An 18595-nucleotide genomic window follows, 5' to 3' on the forward strand; every position below is an offset into this window, starting at 1 on the left:
CTCCCGAACCAATATGGCGGCCAGAGCCCGCCGGCGGAAACGGCGACGAGCGACATCTCCGCCGACCAATAGAAAGGCACCGCGGGCTCTACCGGCGTCCTATGGGGTGCGGCGACGTGTGCGGGGGGTGGGGTGGTGGCGGCGCGCGCGCGCTGCCGGCGGGAGGAGGAGAAGCGGCGGCGGCGGCGGCGGCGGCGGGAGGGCGGCGAGTGAACGGCGGCCGCCGCCGCCGGGAAGGATGCGGCTGCGGATTTACAAGCGGAAGGTGTTGGTGTTGGCTTTGGCGCTGGCGATTTGCGCGCTGGCGCTGTGGGGAAGCGGAGGAGGACGGAGGCGGCAGCAACAGCAGCAGCAGCAGCAGCGGGGCGGTACCGGTACCACCGGGGAACCGGCGCGGGTCAGCGAACAGCCGCCGCGCCGCCCCGTTGTTAACGCTTCTCTTGTATCTCCGGCACCTCTCGGTGAGAACGGGACGCTGAGTTACCGCTCGCTCGTTTACCGGTTGAACTTTGACCAACCGGTGCGGAACGCCGGGCGCTTCCCGGTGCGATCGACCGCCGCCCCCGACGTGGTGCTGGTGGTGCAGGTGCACGATCGCGCCGAACACCTGCGGTTGCTGCTGGAATCGCTGCGGCGAGCGGCGGGAGTGGAGAACGTGTTGCTGGTGTTGAGCCACGACCTGTGGGCCGAGGAACTCAACCGGTTGGCGGCTGGGGTGGATTTCTGCCCCGTCCTGCAAATCTTCTTCCCCTTCAGCATCCAGCTCTACCCCCGCGAGTTCCCCGGCCACGATCCCCGCGACTGTCCCCGCGACGTGGGCAAGGCGGCGGCCCTGCGCCTGGGTTGCATCAACGCCGAGTATCCCGACTCCTTCGGGCATTACCGGGAAGCTCGCTTCTCCCAAACCAAGCACCACTGGTGGTGGAAGCTCCACTTCGTCTGGGAGAGGGTGCGGGCGCTGCGGGAGCACACCGGGCCCGTCCTCTTCCTGGAGGAAGATCACTACCTGGCGCCCGATTTCTACCACGTCCTCAAAAAGCTCTGGGCCCTGCGCGAGCGGGAGTGCCCCGAGTGCCAGATCGTCTCCCTGGGCACCTACAGCCCCGTCCGCGGCGGCTTCGCCGGCCGTGCCGACAAGGCGGAGATGAAGACGTGGAAGTCCACCGAGCACAACATGGGCATGGCCTTCGGCAGAGACACCTACCAGAAGCTCATCGAGTGCACGGACGCCTTCTGCACCTACGATGACTACAACTGGGACTGGACTCTGCAGCACTTGACTGTCTCTTGTCTTCCAAAGTTCTGGAAAGTGCTGGTTCCCGAAATCCCCAGGATTTTTCACACGGGGGACTGTGGCATGCACCACAAGAAATCCTGCAGACCGTCCACCCAGAGTGCCAAAATCGACTCTCTCTTGAACAGCAACCAGCAGTACCTGTTTCCCGAAACGATGAGTGTCAGTAAAAGGTACTCCATGGCACCCCTTTCCCCTCATGTGAAAAACGGAGGGTGGGGAGACATTAGGGACCACGAACTCTGTAAAAGTTACCGCAGACTTCAGTGAGGAACGTTCTCGCAGCCTTTTTCTTTTTGAGTTGTTCCATGCTGTCTTTTACAGGCACACGTGTATAAAAAGCATTTATGAGTTGGTTTCTGCTTTAATATGAATAAACATTCTTGTAAAAGGTGTCCCAAAATAGTAATCTTTCGTGTGCGGCAACCACGTTCTGGAAACGGGTTACTTGCTGCTGCCGGGCCGCTCAGAGCAGCGTGGCGGCCCCTGCGCAAAAAGCGACGGTTGCTGTGTTTACTGGGAGGAGGAGAAAACTTGTATTTAAGTGCATTTTTTTCCGGTGCTCGTAGCGCTCTGGTGCGGGGTTTTTCCCCCGTCGGGGCAGAGCGGTGGTGCCTGCGGTGCCGCGCCGGGGTGGTGAGGAGCGAGGGGACCGAGCGCTCCCGGGAGCCGGGCTTCGCGTGCCACCTCTGCCGGTCACCTCACGCCTGACGCCCGCGTCCTGGTTTGGTTGCGATGTATTGATGAATATATGAAGGAGAAAAAAAAATATCGTTGTTTTTACTACAATGTAGATAAATATACGATTTTTTTAGTTCTGCCGAAATAAAATTCCGTTGTTTTGTAATTACCAGAGAAGTTCTTGATTCTCACAAAAAAAAAAGATGATGTCATCTTGTGTTGCTAGAAAGAAAGTCAGGACCGGGGCGTGGGGGGGTGGTGTCTTTCATCCAGAGGGCTGAAGGCATGCCGTCAGTTCCAGCCTTGTGCATTTACCTTCATTAAATTTTTAATGCTCCTCGCTAATTGAGGCAGACTAGAGTAACAAATGTGCGGCACAACACCTCTTTTCTTTAGATCAAAAAAAAAAAAACCCAACAGTTCACTTTCAAATTAGTCAGCTGTGTAAAGTGACCGGTAAAAAATACTGCTGTGTAATGGAAACAGGCTGAACCGGGGCTGAACGGGAGAGAGCAGAGCCGTTCGTCAACGCCGAACGCTTCCCCGCCTGTTTTGAGGCTTACGGGTACGGCTGCTTTAGCAGCACGCTGTTCTGCGTAGAACAGAGAAGTGTGTGAGAGAAAGAAAACGCTACGCTGACAGACGTTAATAGATTTCACACCAAGAGATTTTGGGGGGGCGGGGGGGGGAAAGCGCCTCGTTTTTTTAATTTGCGAAAATGGGGTTGGTGCTCTCAGGGCTCTGGCCACAGCAGTTACTGTGGAGGGAAGCGCAGGGCAAGGCTTTCCTTTTGCCACCATTTGTCACCTTCTGTACGGGTTGTGAACACATCGCTCAAATGTTCATTTGAAAGCGCGCCAAGTTTTGCGAAATACTCCAAGCAGTACGCGGATGTTTATTTTGACCGCGATAAGATGTGCTTTTTTTCCACGGGTTATTTAACCGCCACGCTTTTGTACCAGCTTTGGTACTCGCTCCGTTTTCACGGCTTCACAAAGTCAGGGCTGATGCTGGGAAAGCTGTGCCTGTGCCTCAGCCCGTCGATACGTCCCCCAAGGAGCCGCGCGGCCGCGTGACAGAGCTGTTGGGGGTGTCGCTCGCCCTCCGTCAGCCCGGCCGGCATTGCGCTGGCGTAGCGGGCAAGACAAATGCTCTGGGCAGCTGTGGCTTCTGCTGAACCGAGCAAAAGTAAAGCTTACACCACGTACTCGCAGTTAACAGAGAAATGCTAGAGAAATTCCAGAGCAGCTGTGAAACAAGTCACATTGAACTTTTTCTAAAGCACATTTGTGTCTTGTACAACTCGAAAGAAAACAGAAGTTATTTCAGAAGCAGCGACAAAGGGAACTGAAAATTTATTAATAGATACATTCTGTCGGTTATCGCACTTCAGAGAGATGAGCTAGCAAACAGCCTGCTGAAACTCGTGGGAAGCTGTTTTTGAAAAGTCAAACTAATCTGGATAAAGGGAATCCATTGTAGAAATTGTAAATACTTAGTAACAGCAACGGGCAACATTTCTATTGTGCAATTGAATCTGGTTGGCAGACTGGGGTGTGGCTGGATGCTGTGGATCTGAAGTAACGTACTGGGATGGAACACGCGGTGTGAATGTTGATTATTTCTAGGAGACTAATTAGAACTTCTCCGTGTAATTAGAAATTTCATTTGATTGCTAAAAATCACCGCAAGTCTAATCCTGCAGTGAACACAACCTGAAAGGTTTGAAAGAGTGATGCATACTGCTCATTTCTAGGTGGACTAAACACAGCAGTTCCCGAGGGAGCCATCAGGAGGAGATGTACAAATACTCCCTGTAAGGTAGCGAGAGACTAAGAAAGTTATGTAAACAAAGACGCATTTTCTTCCACAAGCTCAGATTCCCCTTCAACTGCACCTTTCTTGTAAGTAAAACTATTTCGGTCCATACATGTGATTGCAAAACGCAGATCTCTTAACTTAAATTACTAACAGCGTAATATTCTCAGTTCTGTAAACAAAACCGTTTCAGCAGGAACCCTGAAGCCATAAACCAGCACGTGGAAGTCACAGTGAGCATCAAACAACAGAAGGAAATCCTAAAATAATTAAACTAGTCCAATTCATACAGCAAAGAGTTCTGAAATGTGACCGGGCAGCGCGTTACGTGATCCCTAACGATCTGCACGCTCCCGTCCTCCGTGTTCACTTCTTGGAGAACTGGGGAGGCCGGTCTGCTGTCCCAGCTGCGCTGGTTCCCCTCCGCCGACCCCGCGGGCGCAGCCGCCTCGGCCCCTTCCGCCTGCCCCTCCAGCAGAAGGCCCGCTTGTTTTTCAGAGTCCACGGCCATTTCGCCTCCTGCGACAGCACTTTCTGCATCTGGTTCCTTTCTCCTAGCTTCCTCAGGAATTGCTGAACTGGTGTCAGAAGGTTCATGCTGCAAACAATGGTGTGAACTACAACCTACTTCTCCTATTGTTTCGGCTGTTGCCAAAGAGGTGGAAGTTTTGTTGGTTTCTGTAGCACATTCTTTGACTGTGTCAGCTGCGGTACAGTTTGTTTCCGCCTTTGTTTGGGGGTAGTCGTCGTTTGTCTTTTCGGCGAGATCTCCCCCTGAGCTGCTAAGCTTTTCCTCTTCTCCATCCTGCTCAGAATGGACCGCTTCCTGCGGCTGTCGAGAAAATAAAGGAATTGTTTTACAGTCGAAACAGACAGGGCACACAAAACTGCTGTAAAGACAGGCCAAGACACTTGATCCTCCAACATCTACTTCCAGAAAGCCAGATCAGTACGGTGCTGAGGTTTTCCTGATCTTGTGCCACGCGCGGGAACGAGTGGCGGGGAGGCTGCCTGCCTCCTGAGGGTTTCCCCTGCAATAGGAAGTGCTGCTGGGCAGCTGCCAAGCGGCCGCAGCCTCCATCGCAATTAACAGCAGGGAAAACCGGCGAGTCGCCACACCCAGGCTGTTTTCTGGAACTCGGGGGCCGCAAAATCAGCCAAGGGATCTAAACCCTCATTGCAAGAAGTGTGTTCTAACCCTGCAATTAGGGAAATTACCGCCCTGTCGCACGTGAAAGGTGTAACTGGTAAGTGAGCTGGCTTTCTCAGTCGGCCCAGTGAGTTAATCCAGAAATGGCTGCCATTTGCCCCAGGAGAGTGCGAACTGTAAGAGCCAGTGGGGTCAAAATAGCAGTTACCCAATTTCACCATTAGCTACGGACTGCTTTAGCAAAAAACAGCCCGTAACTCGTACGTCCCTGTCAGCGGACAGTCAGGAGCAGGCAGGCATCTGTCCAGCAGCAGCAGCTGGATTCATGGATGCAAAGACTAAGTCACATTCTCGTGCACCCAGCCCTCTCGGACCCCCAAACCACTCCTCACTCCAGCAAGAAACCAAACAAACACTAGTAAGTCCTTCTCAGCACTGGATGATTCTCCCATAAAAATGTGTGGGTGATTTAAGATACCTTAGCATCCCTTCCTCAGGTACCAAAACATCCACGTTTGCTCTCCAGCCACCTGAATTTTAAATTTTTATGTACAATCCACACTAGCTACAAAAGTCAAGTAATGCTGGAGCCACTGTCTTTAGGGCAAACTCCTCGGTGCTCCAGCACAGTTCCAGAGGTCGCATGCTTCGTCTGAACTTGCTTTCCAAGCAGCCATCTACACACTAACTACATCTGCAGTCTCCAGTTTATGACCACAGAAGCGAGCTGATTGCCCTGCACGTTATCTTTCCCTGTTTCCTTTAAGAAAGGAAATTCATCTTAAATTAATTCATTTTTAAATGAATTTCTGATGTAGTGTCTACCTCTATCCTTGACGATTTGGGGGTTTTACCTCACATTTCCCTTTTAGAAAAGTAACGTTTTGTTTTCTTCACCTGTCCTTCTCCTATTGTGCACGGGGAGGTCATTTTAATCCCGTCAGAGCTCAGAAACAGCCTGCCTTGCATCCTTTACTCAGACAGGGTGACTGAGGAAGAAGGTTAGCCTGACTGAGGCCCTAAACACTACAAGCAGTGAATTTGAGACCAGCAGTTGAGATTAATAGTCCCATGTTTCATTATCTACACAACAGGAAACCACCAAGTATTCAAACACTTGGACCAAATAAAGATAATGAGAGCAGATTCTTCACAAAGTCCTCAAGCTTTTCTCTCTCTCTGCAATGAGGCAGAGAGTGAAGCAGCAGCCGCGACTGAGCACCCTCTGGCCATCGCAAGGAGCCCTTTCCGAGTCCCGCGCCCAGCAGCCACGTTCTTTGCCTCTCCACTCTCTCCCGATCCCAGGTCCCTCTGGGTAAGTTCACTTCTGGGCCAAACCCCTGGAAAGGTGTCTGCCCAAGAGATGGCATGCTTTAACCGTGGGCTCCGGTACACGAACCCAAACTTCTGTGTATTTGAAGGATGCGGAATATTCACCTCTTCATTCTGCTTTTGCTCTGGTGACATCTGCCATAATTTGTTTGCAGCACGCTGTCATCAGCTCTGACCTGGAAGCACTTGGGGTCCCTCTGAATGAGGGATACTAGGCAGTTACTTACTCATTTCTTTCTTTTAACACCAGTGAGAGATTTAGTGTGTGCGTGCCATGCTGTATTTCTGCAAGGAGAAAGCACTGCCTGCAGTGATTGTATCACAGTGCTCCATCTTCCCAGTGAAATATAGGAGGTTTCAATCCCTTGGTCCCGTTAAATGGCACAAACGTGACCCTACATTCCTAAAAACTGACATTCATACTCACAAATAGACCCTGCTCCACGGTTTTTCCTGACTATATCAAGACAAAAGAGGAACAAAGCTGTTTTGGTCCGATTTGATACGGTCGTGCTGAAGTAAATAAGTCAGCCAGCAGTACGTACCACTGCCAGGGAGATCCTTACCTTCAACCTGATTTGAATTCTGTCCTCAGTTACATCAAGGACTTCAATTAATGGCTGACTTTCCGGTGCTGATTGGGAGCAAAAGGAAGGGCATAAAACAGTGCCTAGAAATCCATCAACGTTTTCTTCACTGACAAACAATCTTTCCTAAAGAGAAGAAAGAGCAGGTTATGTTCTCTTCGTACCATACATCAGCAGTGCTGGAGCAAGAAACTCCGTCCAGACAAAGCCGGGACACCGATTCACAACGCGGGTCTCGCAGCACGCTCGTGTCTCGATAGAGAGATTCTAAGAAGTCAGACATTCTGAAGTAAGAAGGTGAAATGAATTGAAGCGCAGCGCTTAGCTCAGTTTGATTTGAAGTACGGATCTGCGTTGTACAGATGCAGATAAAAGAAATATATGTTTTCTCGCTTTTGGTGCATGACTAACGTATAGATTTGGACTCCCTCTGAGGAATGATTTCCACCAACATCGTTCCACCGTCCTCACCTGTCTCCACATCAGGGAGGTGTTACGCTTCTATGGTGTCTTACTTTAGAAAAACACAAACACCTCCTCGGACTGGCCCTGCAGGATCTTTGAACCCTCAGCCTCCAAGATAAGTCCTTCTAAAGCGAAAGCTATGGAACACGCGTGGCTGTACCCATTTCAGATCCACGGTGCATTCTCACATCTCCATTTAGGCAAGCGTAAACACCACTTGGAAGAAATGGAGAGGTACCCACTGTTAAAGATGACCGTCTGGGACATCCTCGGAGGCTGTCAATATGCAGTTCACAAATAGCGTGAAACACGTTGCTACAGGTTTAAAGACTTCAATCGGTTACGGTAATTAAAGGTCCTAAAACACATCCTGGAGGGGCTGTTTCATAAGAACTGCAGAGCTTTCCCCGTCCTCATATTCTTCCTAAATCGCCTGCTGTAGGCTGTGGGTAAGGACAGACGCTGGCACAATCAAAGCGGTCTAACCCAGAGGACTGCTCTGATGTTCTGTGAATTACCTTTCCCGTTTAACAAAGAACCATTTAATTGGAAATAGCAGGGGAAAGTTGCAAACCTTCTACTTTAAGTCATACTTTTAAATTTCTTGATCCAGTCCTACCCTCTTGTCAACTCAATGAAAATTAAATTCAATCACCACTGACATCTTGCGGACTGAGAAGCAAAAAGGCAATTCTGCACATTTTTGGCCCCCCGTGGATGTAGCCTTATGCACAGCCAGATGCCGCACTGTACAAAAATTAACTGTCATCTTGAAAAAAAAATTCTGCACGGGAAAAATAAAACAGCCTCCTATTTTTTCCACTATTTAAATTAGAAATCACAATATGGAAAGTCATAACACACCTCTTGCTGGTTTTCCAAACCAGAGGATGGAATTCATTGTCTATCCAGAAAGATTGCAATCCAGGCAAATATCCAACACGGGCTGCTGAGACAGTTTGTGGAAAGATTAAACTACAGCAGGGTTGCCCTGACAGAAAACCCTCCAGGAACATACCTGCTTCTGGCATTTTTGTACACAAAGCCTAAAGTACTTATTCCCTCGTGTTGCATCCTTTCTTGCCTGCCAGAGAGGGACCCTGCCAGTGCTTCAGGCTTGTAGAAATATTCTGCAGAGCTCAAGAGAAGGTGTCAAAGTAAAGGAACAAGGCAGGGAGTACAGAGAGAAAAATCTGTGCAGCACCAAAACTCCCACAAGCTCATGAACCAGATCACTGGCGAGGCCTTGGGCAGCACAGGAGATACATCCCCACCTCTGCCAAGCAGCGCTTTGCCCACGCATCACAGACAGAACAGCTCAACTTCCCTTCCGCGGGGTTTTCGGCACGCTGCCGAGCGCGACGGCGGCTCAGCCCCTCCTGGTATCCTGCCTTTGCTTCGAAGAAGTGCAGCAAAGCACCCCATGTTTTCATGTTAAGGCAAGAATATTTTCCTAAAAGCTGGAGACTCGCAAATTTGAGTGAGGATCAAAAAAGAGAGAGACCAGTGTTTGTCAGTTTTTTCTCCAAAATAACTGCTACGAGATCTCCACATCTCAACTCCCCGCGTAGGAGTTGGGGTCTCAGCTTCAGTTCTCTGCTTTTTCCCAGACTGCTATGACTGCGAGCAAGTCTCTTTGCCTCCGTTTTTCCTACATAAAACGGGGAAAATAATCTTTTTTCCCTCTGAACCTGCACGTGTTTTGTCTAATGAGAGTAGAAGCCTTTCGATAAAGTACTCTCTTACTGTGCATCTGTACTCTTAAAGTCACTACCTGACCTTGCTCACGTCTATAAGCAGCGTAACAACAAAAACCAACCGCAGGTACAGAAATCGGGAGAGGAGATGCTTGAAAAGCCAACAGGGAACGAAAAGCTTTCTGTTAGGTCTAAATACCGCCAATTGCATCCTTAGATCGCTTTGTCTGAAGCGACTTTAACCACAGGGTCGCCTGCAGATGCTGCAGAGCAGTTCCCTCCGAAGTCAGCACCGTGGAGAAAGAGCGGCAGCGGCAAGAGGAGCGCTACGCGGTGGGGCTCAGCACCCAGCGTCCCACAAAACGCCGAATGGATCCGTGGAGGTATTTCTGAAATAGCAGGAGATGGTTTACATGCACCAAAGCAAAGATACAACGAAGAAAATCGGGAGGACCCTTAGGAGAGAACGCGAGGTTGAGAGCGCTCCGTGTAAACTGCCTCCTGAGGTCAGGGGGCGAGTGCCAGCGCTGCCCGTGAACCGTGGCTACGAGAAGAGAGCGACACCGTTTATCCACAACGCAAACAAAACTTTGCCCTTTGGCAACAAACGCAATCAACCTTTCTGAAGTTGTTGTGTTTTTCCTGATGAAATGTAAAACAATTTACCGTATTCACAGCAAATACTGTTGCAAAAGACAAACGGAATGGAAGCTCTATTGATCAGCACTTCCCAGGAAGATAAACAGTAACTGCTCAGAATGTTCCTAGCGTTTTGAATAATTACTATAAACCAATTTGACCAGGTTTCACACCAGCCCGACACCGTATTCCCAGAGCACTACACTTACATCTCACGTAAGCATTTAAAATTTTATCACAGCACTACCCAGCGGCCTGCCATAAATCACGGTACCCTGTGCTGTACGCAGAAGCAGCGCTGTTCGTTATCAATATAATGATTATCATTAGCCTGTTCAGACAGCCAGCGACTGTAAGTCAGGCTTTGCATTCACGGTGAGTATACACCGAGGCATTTATAGTACTGCAGATGTTATCAAAGCACAGGCCTTGGCAAAAAATGATTCAGGAATTTATTTTAAAGCCTGTTTGCTCTGGCCTGGAAAAGCAGCAAAGGACAACCATCAGCAGATGATTTCAGTGACCCTGTGAAATAATTACTCAGTTTAAACAGATTATTTTCTGATATTTATGATACTCTCTTAGCAACTCAGAATTAAATTTGTCTTTCCCTGCACATACTGTCATCTGCCTTTTGGTACACATTTGTTTTTCCCCGTGACTAAACTGAGACCAAATTAACATAACCGTTAGCAGGAATGACTTTGGTTTCTAGAACGCTTCATCATTCCAAACCGTCCTCGTATCGCACGGCGCCGGCAGCGCACAGCGGCAGCAACACAGCGCAAAGCCGGCTGCCCCCCGGCTGCCCTTAGCGCTCAAGCAGTTTGTTCTGCATTACTTTATCCAAACTCGTAGCCAGTTACCAGGCAGAGTTCTCTCCCACGCAGGCTGCAACAATTTTAAAAGCGGGACAGATTTCAGGCTTAAATTATTTGCGTGTCTTCTGTAACGAGAAGCTGATGTCAATATGAAGAGGGATTTGGATCTACGGATCTCCCGGCCTCTTGGTTTGTAGGTCCCCTTGCAAACCAGCTCGACAGCAGAATTTGAAGCTCAAAGCTTTGGTGAACGAAGTTCCTGTACTGGGGGTGAAAACGTTTATAAGGTACTCATGACTGCAAAGATTAAAGAGCTCAAACAAAGCTTTCATGAGCTTAATCAGTAGGTTAATAATGTTTCCTGATATAACTGTTTTGTCTAAGTATGTTATTCCCATAAATAATTCCCATAATAATCTACCAATTAAAGCCTATTCAGAAATTAGTTTGTTTTATAGCAGAAGCAAACTAATTATGTTTCTTAATGTAGTCTGGGAAAGAGATTACTTTGAAAAAAAAAAATAATCAAACAATAATTTTGTTCTGTTCTCCTTTTCTGTCCTCCTCTGACCTCCAAAAAAAAAACTTGCCAAGAGTCCTGAAACACTCAGCACAGAATTAACTGAACCAAAAATAAACTATTGTAGGATTAAGCACAACAGTCCTAGTTTCTAGCATCACCTTATAATAATTAGGGGTCACTTCTTAGATTAACTCTTTATAGTAGCTTGGAAGTTGGAGATTATAACCCTGACTTTCAAAGAAAGCACGTAACACCACTGAAAATAGCCTGGGAATAGGGGCAAAACCGCCACGCGGCAGTACAGCTGGCCGGACTGCCCCAGCCAGCTGAGATCCAGCACCTCTGTTTGGATTAACGAGCGTACGGCAGCGTCTGCTCTGCTCTCCGGTACAGATTTCTCCTTGAAAGGCGGCACGGGCTCACATATATACACACACTTCCCAACACAGCTCTCTGGGCTTCGTGCTTGGTTGCCTCTCAAACCAAGAAATACATTTATCCACAAGAGCCCTAATTCTGAGATCACAGAGCACGAGGACAGCCCTGGCATGGCCCCAGGCAGCGTGCCCACGGGAGCACACCTAGCCCATGGCCTTTTCCACGCGCTCCCAGTGCCGGGAGCAGCACAGCTCTGCCGCCTGCAGCCGCGCGCAGATGACTTCTTTTCCAGGGAATACGTGGCCTCTCAGCAGCACCTCGCCAGGCACGTGTCCAGCGTGACTGGAGAGCACGGGATATGACTGGGCGCAGTAGATCTGACAGCAGATACAAGACTAATACCTTGTTCGATGAGAAAACGAGAGGATTAATTACAAAGACTGACAGTCCTGTGGTTGTAAAGGCAAATAAAAATAATATTGTTCCACGGGGCTTTTGTGTGAACGGGTGTTTGTCTTGGAGGAGCTGCCCCACGGCGTACCTGTTGCCAAAGCAGAAGAGAGAAGTCCAGAGGTTAGAAAACAACACGTGACAGTTGGTGCGCGCAGCGAGCAGAGGTCGCAGGGCTTCAGCGTTATTTACCGGCTGCTTTTGAAGGAAAAAGCAACAAGAGCTTCAAAAGGATCTCCTCCACAAGGCGCTGGCGGCTGTGCCAAGCAGAAAAATCACACCTCTTTTTTTATGCTCAGTAACACACCCGTTTAAAACATTCTCCATCAAGGCATCAACATTCACAGGGAAGTTAAACGAAGCTATGCAATTCGGTAATCCTCACAAACTCCTGCTTAATTCAAACCAAGAACCAGGAATGTTTAGTGTAACGTTTTTCATACTGTAAATGTTAAAAAACCCATAATCTCAATGCATAGTAAAGCAGAGGAAACATTGCTCCCTGCTGTTCTCTGGAGCCCCGTGGGGCTTTACATGAGTTAAATCTTAATATTTTCCATAACACAACACGGGTTTTTATTACAAAAGGGATGGGCTGACTGCAGCGATTCCCTCCCCTGCGAGGGGTACCCCGGGAGGGACGCACTGCCCAGGAGAGCGAGCACACATCCTCCGAACAAACTCGTTTCAGTCCGCCGAGAAGGGCAGGAAGGGCGTGGATGGGCGTGAAAGGGAATTACAACTTTAACCGATCTTTGTCTCATCACATGAAAACGAGCACACATGACCCAAAAACTGCAGGTAGAATTAACTCTCTACCAAACGCGTTTCACATGCCAGCATAACCGAGCCTCCAAGTCTCGGCAGTTCCGATACCCCCACCAGAAAACTGGGGTTTATTTCTGTCAAGAATTGAGCATTTAACCCCAGCAGACCAAACACTAAATAACGGTGCTTTCTGAAAGCATGATTTCAGCAATTGCCCGACTCCAGCTCTGCCGTAAACCAGGACATTCTGGGACGCATTGTTCTCAAAAACCTTGCCTGGCAGGCTTACAAATTCTGCTAATGGTTATTTAACTCTCAACCATTCTTTTTTCCCCAGGGCTCTGTTGTCTTAAAATGAAGGGGCAACCCTCCGATGCAGGAGTTTCCCAGGCCTGAGCTCCCAGGATTTAAACAAATGGAAGTGAGAAAAGTGGAAGGCATTACTGGATGAACTACGACAAGGAGTAACGGTGGGAGCACAGCCCACAGCTGGTCCTTCGAGGCAAAGAGCAGACAGTGATTCTGGCAGTGGGGAAGCCGGGCAAACTTCTCAGGTCACGAGTCTCTGTTCCCCCAGAAAAACAGGGCCTGGAGCGAGCCCTGGAGAAAGATCAGCGCTGTGTGGTCTCTGGTACAGTGACCGAGCACAAGGCCAGCGACAAAAGATAACTTTCAAAGCCCTGAAATACACGACCCGGGTCCACGAAGTCCAAAGTTAAGGGAATATTTATTTTTGCAGGATTTCTACTCCCCATAACAAGCGTGTGGACCTTATGACTTAGCCAAGGAGCGAAACTACTCGGAGAGAAAGAGAAGCAATGGCTGCAACTGCTGATAAGAAGTCAGGGCTCAGGGTCAAAGCACTGCCATCTATTGTATGGGAAAGCGGTAAAACCAAAGCAACATCCAGAGCTACCAAACTAAGGAATACTTGTGACGACACAGTTAAAGCCCAGGGAGGACTGTTGCACTGTAAAGACTTGCTGAAAATAAGCACTTCTGGGGTGGGAATTCAGACTGCTCAGCATCTATGGAAACTGAGCTCTAAATAGATCAGCTTTCAGCACAGGGATTCAAGCGTATCCGACTACAAAAGCAAAACCAGTCCTTGAAGTTCTGTTTCAAGAATGGTGTTCGAAGGACAAGCTCAACTCATTCTTCTACCAATATCTGTATCAGACCAATTTCCAACAAGAACAGAGGCCAGGGCGATAACGGGAACATCACAGGCGTGCAAGGCAGGGCTGTGCAATTACCGGCACCGTTATCGTACGCGTTGATCTGGGCAGAGGCGCACAGGCAATCAAAATCAAGCGATACGCGCTGCACTTCATCATAGTCCAGGGACGAGGCTGCCGAGATGCATTCCGCTTACGCGGTGAACAATTATTGTGACATGTTTTCCCGGCTGTTTGGCAAGTGAATGGCAAACAATTAAGGCAGGCAGCCTAACAAGGTCCTGTAAGAGCCACTGCGGCACGAGCCATCGCCGAGCTGGGCAGATTTCTGAACTAACCCAGCAAGGAATCCGTTCCCTGAAACAACACAGCAACCCTTGGTTTCTGGTAAGAAGCAACTTCCCAGAAGACAGCGGAATGGGAATTTCCTATCTGTAAAACACACCAGCCTCTTATTTCGCCGCGCGCCATCCTCTGGCAATGCTATGGGGGGAGAAGAGATTACAAACAAGCAGGCGGCAGCATGACTGGGAGGTACAGGATAAAATTCCTGCTCACCCAGGCCACCGAAAGGCCCCTGAAGTGATTAAACTGGGCGCTGCTACTGCGTACGTTCCCAAAACACTCGTCTATGACCGACACAACTCCTCGCAGACCTCAGTGCAAAAACCGTAGCTCTGATTTACAGAAAGAGATTCAAAGCAGAAAAACACCAGAGATGACAGCAGACAAATTGAAGAAATTAACATAAGTAGAAGAGAAGCTACCACGAGCAAATAGTTAATGGACAGAAGAGAGCACACAGTAGTAGCTCGAACTAAATATTAATTTTTCTCACTTCACTCTGAGCCAATGCGGCTATCGGCACTGGCGCAGGCACTTTTGGGAAACAGCACAGTTTAAAAAAAAGAGCAAACAGAACAAATGACTTCAGATTATTTCAGCTGCTTCAATTTGCAGGCCCGGTATCCAAAAGGACTGCATCCCAGAAGAAATCAATCTTTTTTAGCCTGCTACATAAATGAATGGCTGGGAGGCCTATGACTAATGACAAATCTCCTCCTCTTACTCCACCCAAAACATTTTGCAATGTGTAATAAATTCAGGACATTCAAATATTCTTTTAACTCACAAAAAGGGAATATTGACCAAAATCCCATTACCACATACCCTTTTAACTTTAATCAAAAGACGTTCCCCCAATCGCAGTGACAAATCCACATACCAAACACTTTCAGTCATTAGCCTGAGATCAGAGCGTGCAGAAAAGTCCATCAGTCACAGCACTAAAGAGAGACTGCAGCAGAATTTCCTGTTCCCAAGCCGAATTTTCAGCTGTATCCCCACATCGAGTCACAGAAAGCTGCTGTTTTCCCGTAAAACCTGCATTTAGGCTTGCAGGCCATAAACCAAGCAGCAAGCGCATGGACACACGCCGCGGCACACGATGGAAGATACTCAGACTATCTGAAAAAGTGGATAAAACGCCTGCAGTTCCTTCCGCCTGTTTTCTGTACAGGTACAGTAGTCTGCACAACAGCTTATTTGGCGTCGCGTCGGCACCCAGTACTCGATCACACCATTTAAGAGTACTGCCGACGGTCTCGCGGCCCCACTTGCACAGACTTGCAGGCTCCTGCTCCGGTAAAAGCCAAGGAAATGCACTGCAAACAGGTCGGCGTAGGTGGCTCCCAATAAATTCATCATCTTCGATACTTACCCAGAATGATCAGCTCCTCCCTTCAGAGGAGCTGCTGTTACAGAAAAGGTCATCAGCCTGCTCAGTGGGAAATCAAACGGGAAGATTCAGCTGCACGTATACTAAGTGGACAAACACTTTCAGCATCCTGCAGTATTTTCTAACTGTCGGCATGGAGCAATTAAGATACTCCAAAGCCACCATCCCAGTGGATCTGTTTTAAGCCTGCCAGTTGCCTGGACATGCACTCCCACGATACCTGATCTGAACTGCAAAGGATTTTATTGTTCTAAACTAAAGACAAACTCAAAATCACACGGCTGAAAGGTTACACAAGAATCATGCAGCCTTAATCCCTGCGCATGACAAGTTGTTTGAAACGCAGAGCTTACAAAATAACACAGTTCTCCACAAAAAGTGTGCGACTCTTGACAGCAAGAGTGCTGAGCATCTCTTTGTGGGGACACTGCCAGCTCTCAGCAGGCGTGCCAACCTCCTCCCACCACAGGACCATCGCAGCCTAATGACTCATAAAATAGTAAAAGTCATGTTCAGCTTGGTGAGAAGATGAAGAACTAGCCCAGCAAAATGGCAACCAGCAGCAGTTCACGGCTGTGGTTTGCTGTACCCCTCTGGTTGAACTAATGGGTGACCCTGCGGCTGTAAATGGGAGTTCTGTCCTGAAACACAGACACAGGTACACACCACTCACACGCGTGTGTATGTCCGGTGTATTATAAACATCTCCTGTCTCCACGTGACTAGCCGGCATGAGCGATCTACATGGCCTCAAAGGCTAATGCTAGGGACACAAGGCAGGCTCTGTTTTCACTCATCATCAGAATTTCCCTTAGAAAAAAAAAAAAAAAAAAATCAGCTTGGGAGGCAGAAGTCATTCCCATTCCAAGGATGAAGATGTCAGCTCTGTGACGTGACCTTCACGTTGCTCATACAAGACTAGCACTAATTAGGTCGTTCCACTTACATCCGGTAACAGCTCTCCAAGGGAAGCAGTTTCCGTCACTGCTGACTTCTTCTGAACCCAGGCTGATAACCTAACACCTCCCTGAGACACCACGCGTAAAGAAATGCAAACGGCAGCAGCCACACACCGCAGCGAAGCGCTGGCACTCGGGGGAGAGCGACGCCCCAACCCTGCCATTTTGAAGCCGTTACCTGCAGAGCAGAGGCGTCAAGGCCGAAGCAGAACTTCTCCCAGGGCCCAGTGCTGCAGGGGGCCTTGGCGAGCTCAATGGCAGCGTTGTGGGCAGCCAGGCTAACGCTGGTCTCGGGGGACGCCAGCCTGTTCGCGGGAGGAAACTGTAAGAAGAGGGCATAGGCCCCAGCGTCAGCGGAGAAGCGGAGGCTGTAGTGGTTCGTGCCCACGGCCCCGCTGAAGCTCTGGGGCCGGATGCCGGGCACATGGAGGAGCAGGGTGAGGGAGGCCTCATCCTGCCGGCACTGGAAGGGAGGGCACATGGCGGCCTCCGGGCTGCCAGAGCCCGGGAGAAGAATCATCTCGCCGGGGCTGCTCTCTGCGGCCGGGCTCTCGGGAGGGCACGGAGAGGCCTCCCCGCCGAGGCTGCCGGGCGCGGCCCGCTCGGGGCTGGCGCCCGGAGCCGGGGAAGAGGCGGCAGAGCGGGGCGGTGGCGGGTCCTGGCCCGCGGGGGGCTCCCCGCCGCCGCCGGGGCCCGGGGGAGGAACCTCCCCGCCGCCCGCCTCAGCCGCTGGCGGCTGTCCCAGCCCCTCCGCCCCGGGCTCGGCCTCCTCCAGCCGCTCCCCGCCCGGGCCTAGCGGTTCCCGCGGGCCGGGCCGCGGCACCACCGGCAGCGTGACCACGAGGTGCCGCCGGGCTTTGTTGAAGGCGGCGCGGCCGCGGCTCTCGTCCACGTCGTAGGGGAGGCGGAGGCGCAGGCGGTAGGCGGGACGCTGCGAGTCGAGGCGTAGCTCCCGGCCGCGGATCTCTAGCGCGGCCCGGTCGGCGGAGCTCAGCAGCGGCAGTTCCACCGTCACCACCAGCTCCCGCGGCACCGGGCTGGGCGCCGAGTCGCGGCAGTACCGGTAATCTTGCAGGTCCACGTAGGAACGGTGACGGACGCTCCAGCGCGGCGTGGTGGGACCGGCGGGTCGGGCCGGCGGGGGAGCGGCGGGCGGCGGGGCGGCGGCGGGCGGGAAGGGGAAGGGCGGCAGCGGGGAGTCACCGTCGGCGGGCGGCGGCGGGGGGCCGCCGGGCAGCGGGGTGCGGATGACGGGAACCTGCGGGACGCCCTTGTATTTGGTGCCGCGGAGGACGGCGGCGTTGGCGCGGTCGAGCTGGACGGCGCAGTGGCGTTCCACGGCCTCCAGCGCCGTGTCGCTGAGCAGGCGGCGGAAGCGAGGGCTGCGGGCGGCCAGGCGGATGGCCGCCGGGTGGAAAACCACATCGTAGATCAGGCGGCGGCGGCCGCCGCGGCCCAGCTCCTCACGGCCCGGCGCCAGGCTGTAGGGCAGGGCCCAGCGATGGCCGCCGGGCTCGGCGCGGGCCTGAGGCTCCCCGACGTGCGGGTTGCTGCAGACGTTGATGTAGCAGCGGCGGGAGCCGGCCTGGCTGGTGCGCAACACGTAGCCCGCTGCGGGGTGGACGAAACGCACCTCCATGCCGCGTTCCCGCTCCAGAGCCGCCACCTCCTCCTCGTAAAGCCGCCGCTGCTCCGGGTCGGCCAGCTCCGCCGCGTACTCGGCGAACAGCGCCTGGAACTGCTCGTCGCGGAAGGCCTGTTGGAGCCGTTCCGCCTCCTCGGCGCTGAGTTCCAGCTCTTCCAGCCGCCCCGAGCCCGCCATGGCTCCGGCCCGGCCGCTCTCGTTGCTGTGGAGACGCTAAACAAGATGGCGCCTCCGTCTCGGCGCCGCTCGTTGCTATGGTGATAGCAAACAAGATGGCGGCGCCGGGCCCTTCCGGCCGGTTGCTATGGAGACGCTAAACAGGCGTCTGGGTGTAGAGCCTTGGCAGTTCAAACAGGAAAGATCTATCAACTTTTTTTTTTTTTAAAGATAGGGAGAACTGGTTCCTTCAGTTGCCTTCTTTTATTGTACTTTGCCAATTAATCTTCACTGTGTCTCTACACTGTATCTAAAC

The 18595-nt window shown here is 51.1% G+C and overlaps 2 protein-coding genes across 2 annotated transcripts; one reads left to right on the forward strand and one right to left on the reverse strand.

Moving 5' to 3' along the window:
* Positions 1–179: 179 nt before the first annotated feature.
* On the forward strand, positions 180–1689 carry MGAT2 (alpha-1,6-mannosyl-glycoprotein 2-beta-N-acetylglucosaminyltransferase). The gene has a single exon (XM_010121305.2). It carries the CDS (start codon positions 239–241, stop codon positions 1562–1564), a length of 1326 nt encoding a protein of 441 aa, XP_010119607.2. The 5' UTR covers positions 180–238; the 3' UTR covers positions 1565–1689.
* A 1161-nt stretch (positions 1690–2850) lies between these two features.
* On the reverse strand, positions 2851–18389 carry DNAAF2 (dynein axonemal assembly factor 2). The gene is made up of 3 exons (XM_086748214.1): positions 16657–18389; positions 6842–6988; positions 2851–4625 (listed from the first exon to the last, which is right to left on the reverse strand). Exons 1-3 carry the CDS (start codon positions 18298–18300, stop codon positions 4068–4070), a joined length of 2349 nt encoding a protein of 782 aa, XP_086604340.1. The 5' UTR covers positions 18301–18389; the 3' UTR covers positions 2851–4067.
* Positions 18390–18595: the final 206 nt, after the last annotated feature.

The sequence above is a fragment of the Chlamydotis macqueenii genome, chromosome 5, assembly GCF_036417535.1.
Source record: "Chlamydotis macqueenii isolate bChlMac1 chromosome 5, bChlMac1.mat, whole genome shotgun sequence".
Taxonomy (NCBI): Eukaryota; Metazoa; Chordata; class Aves; order Otidiformes; family Otididae; genus Chlamydotis; species Chlamydotis macqueenii.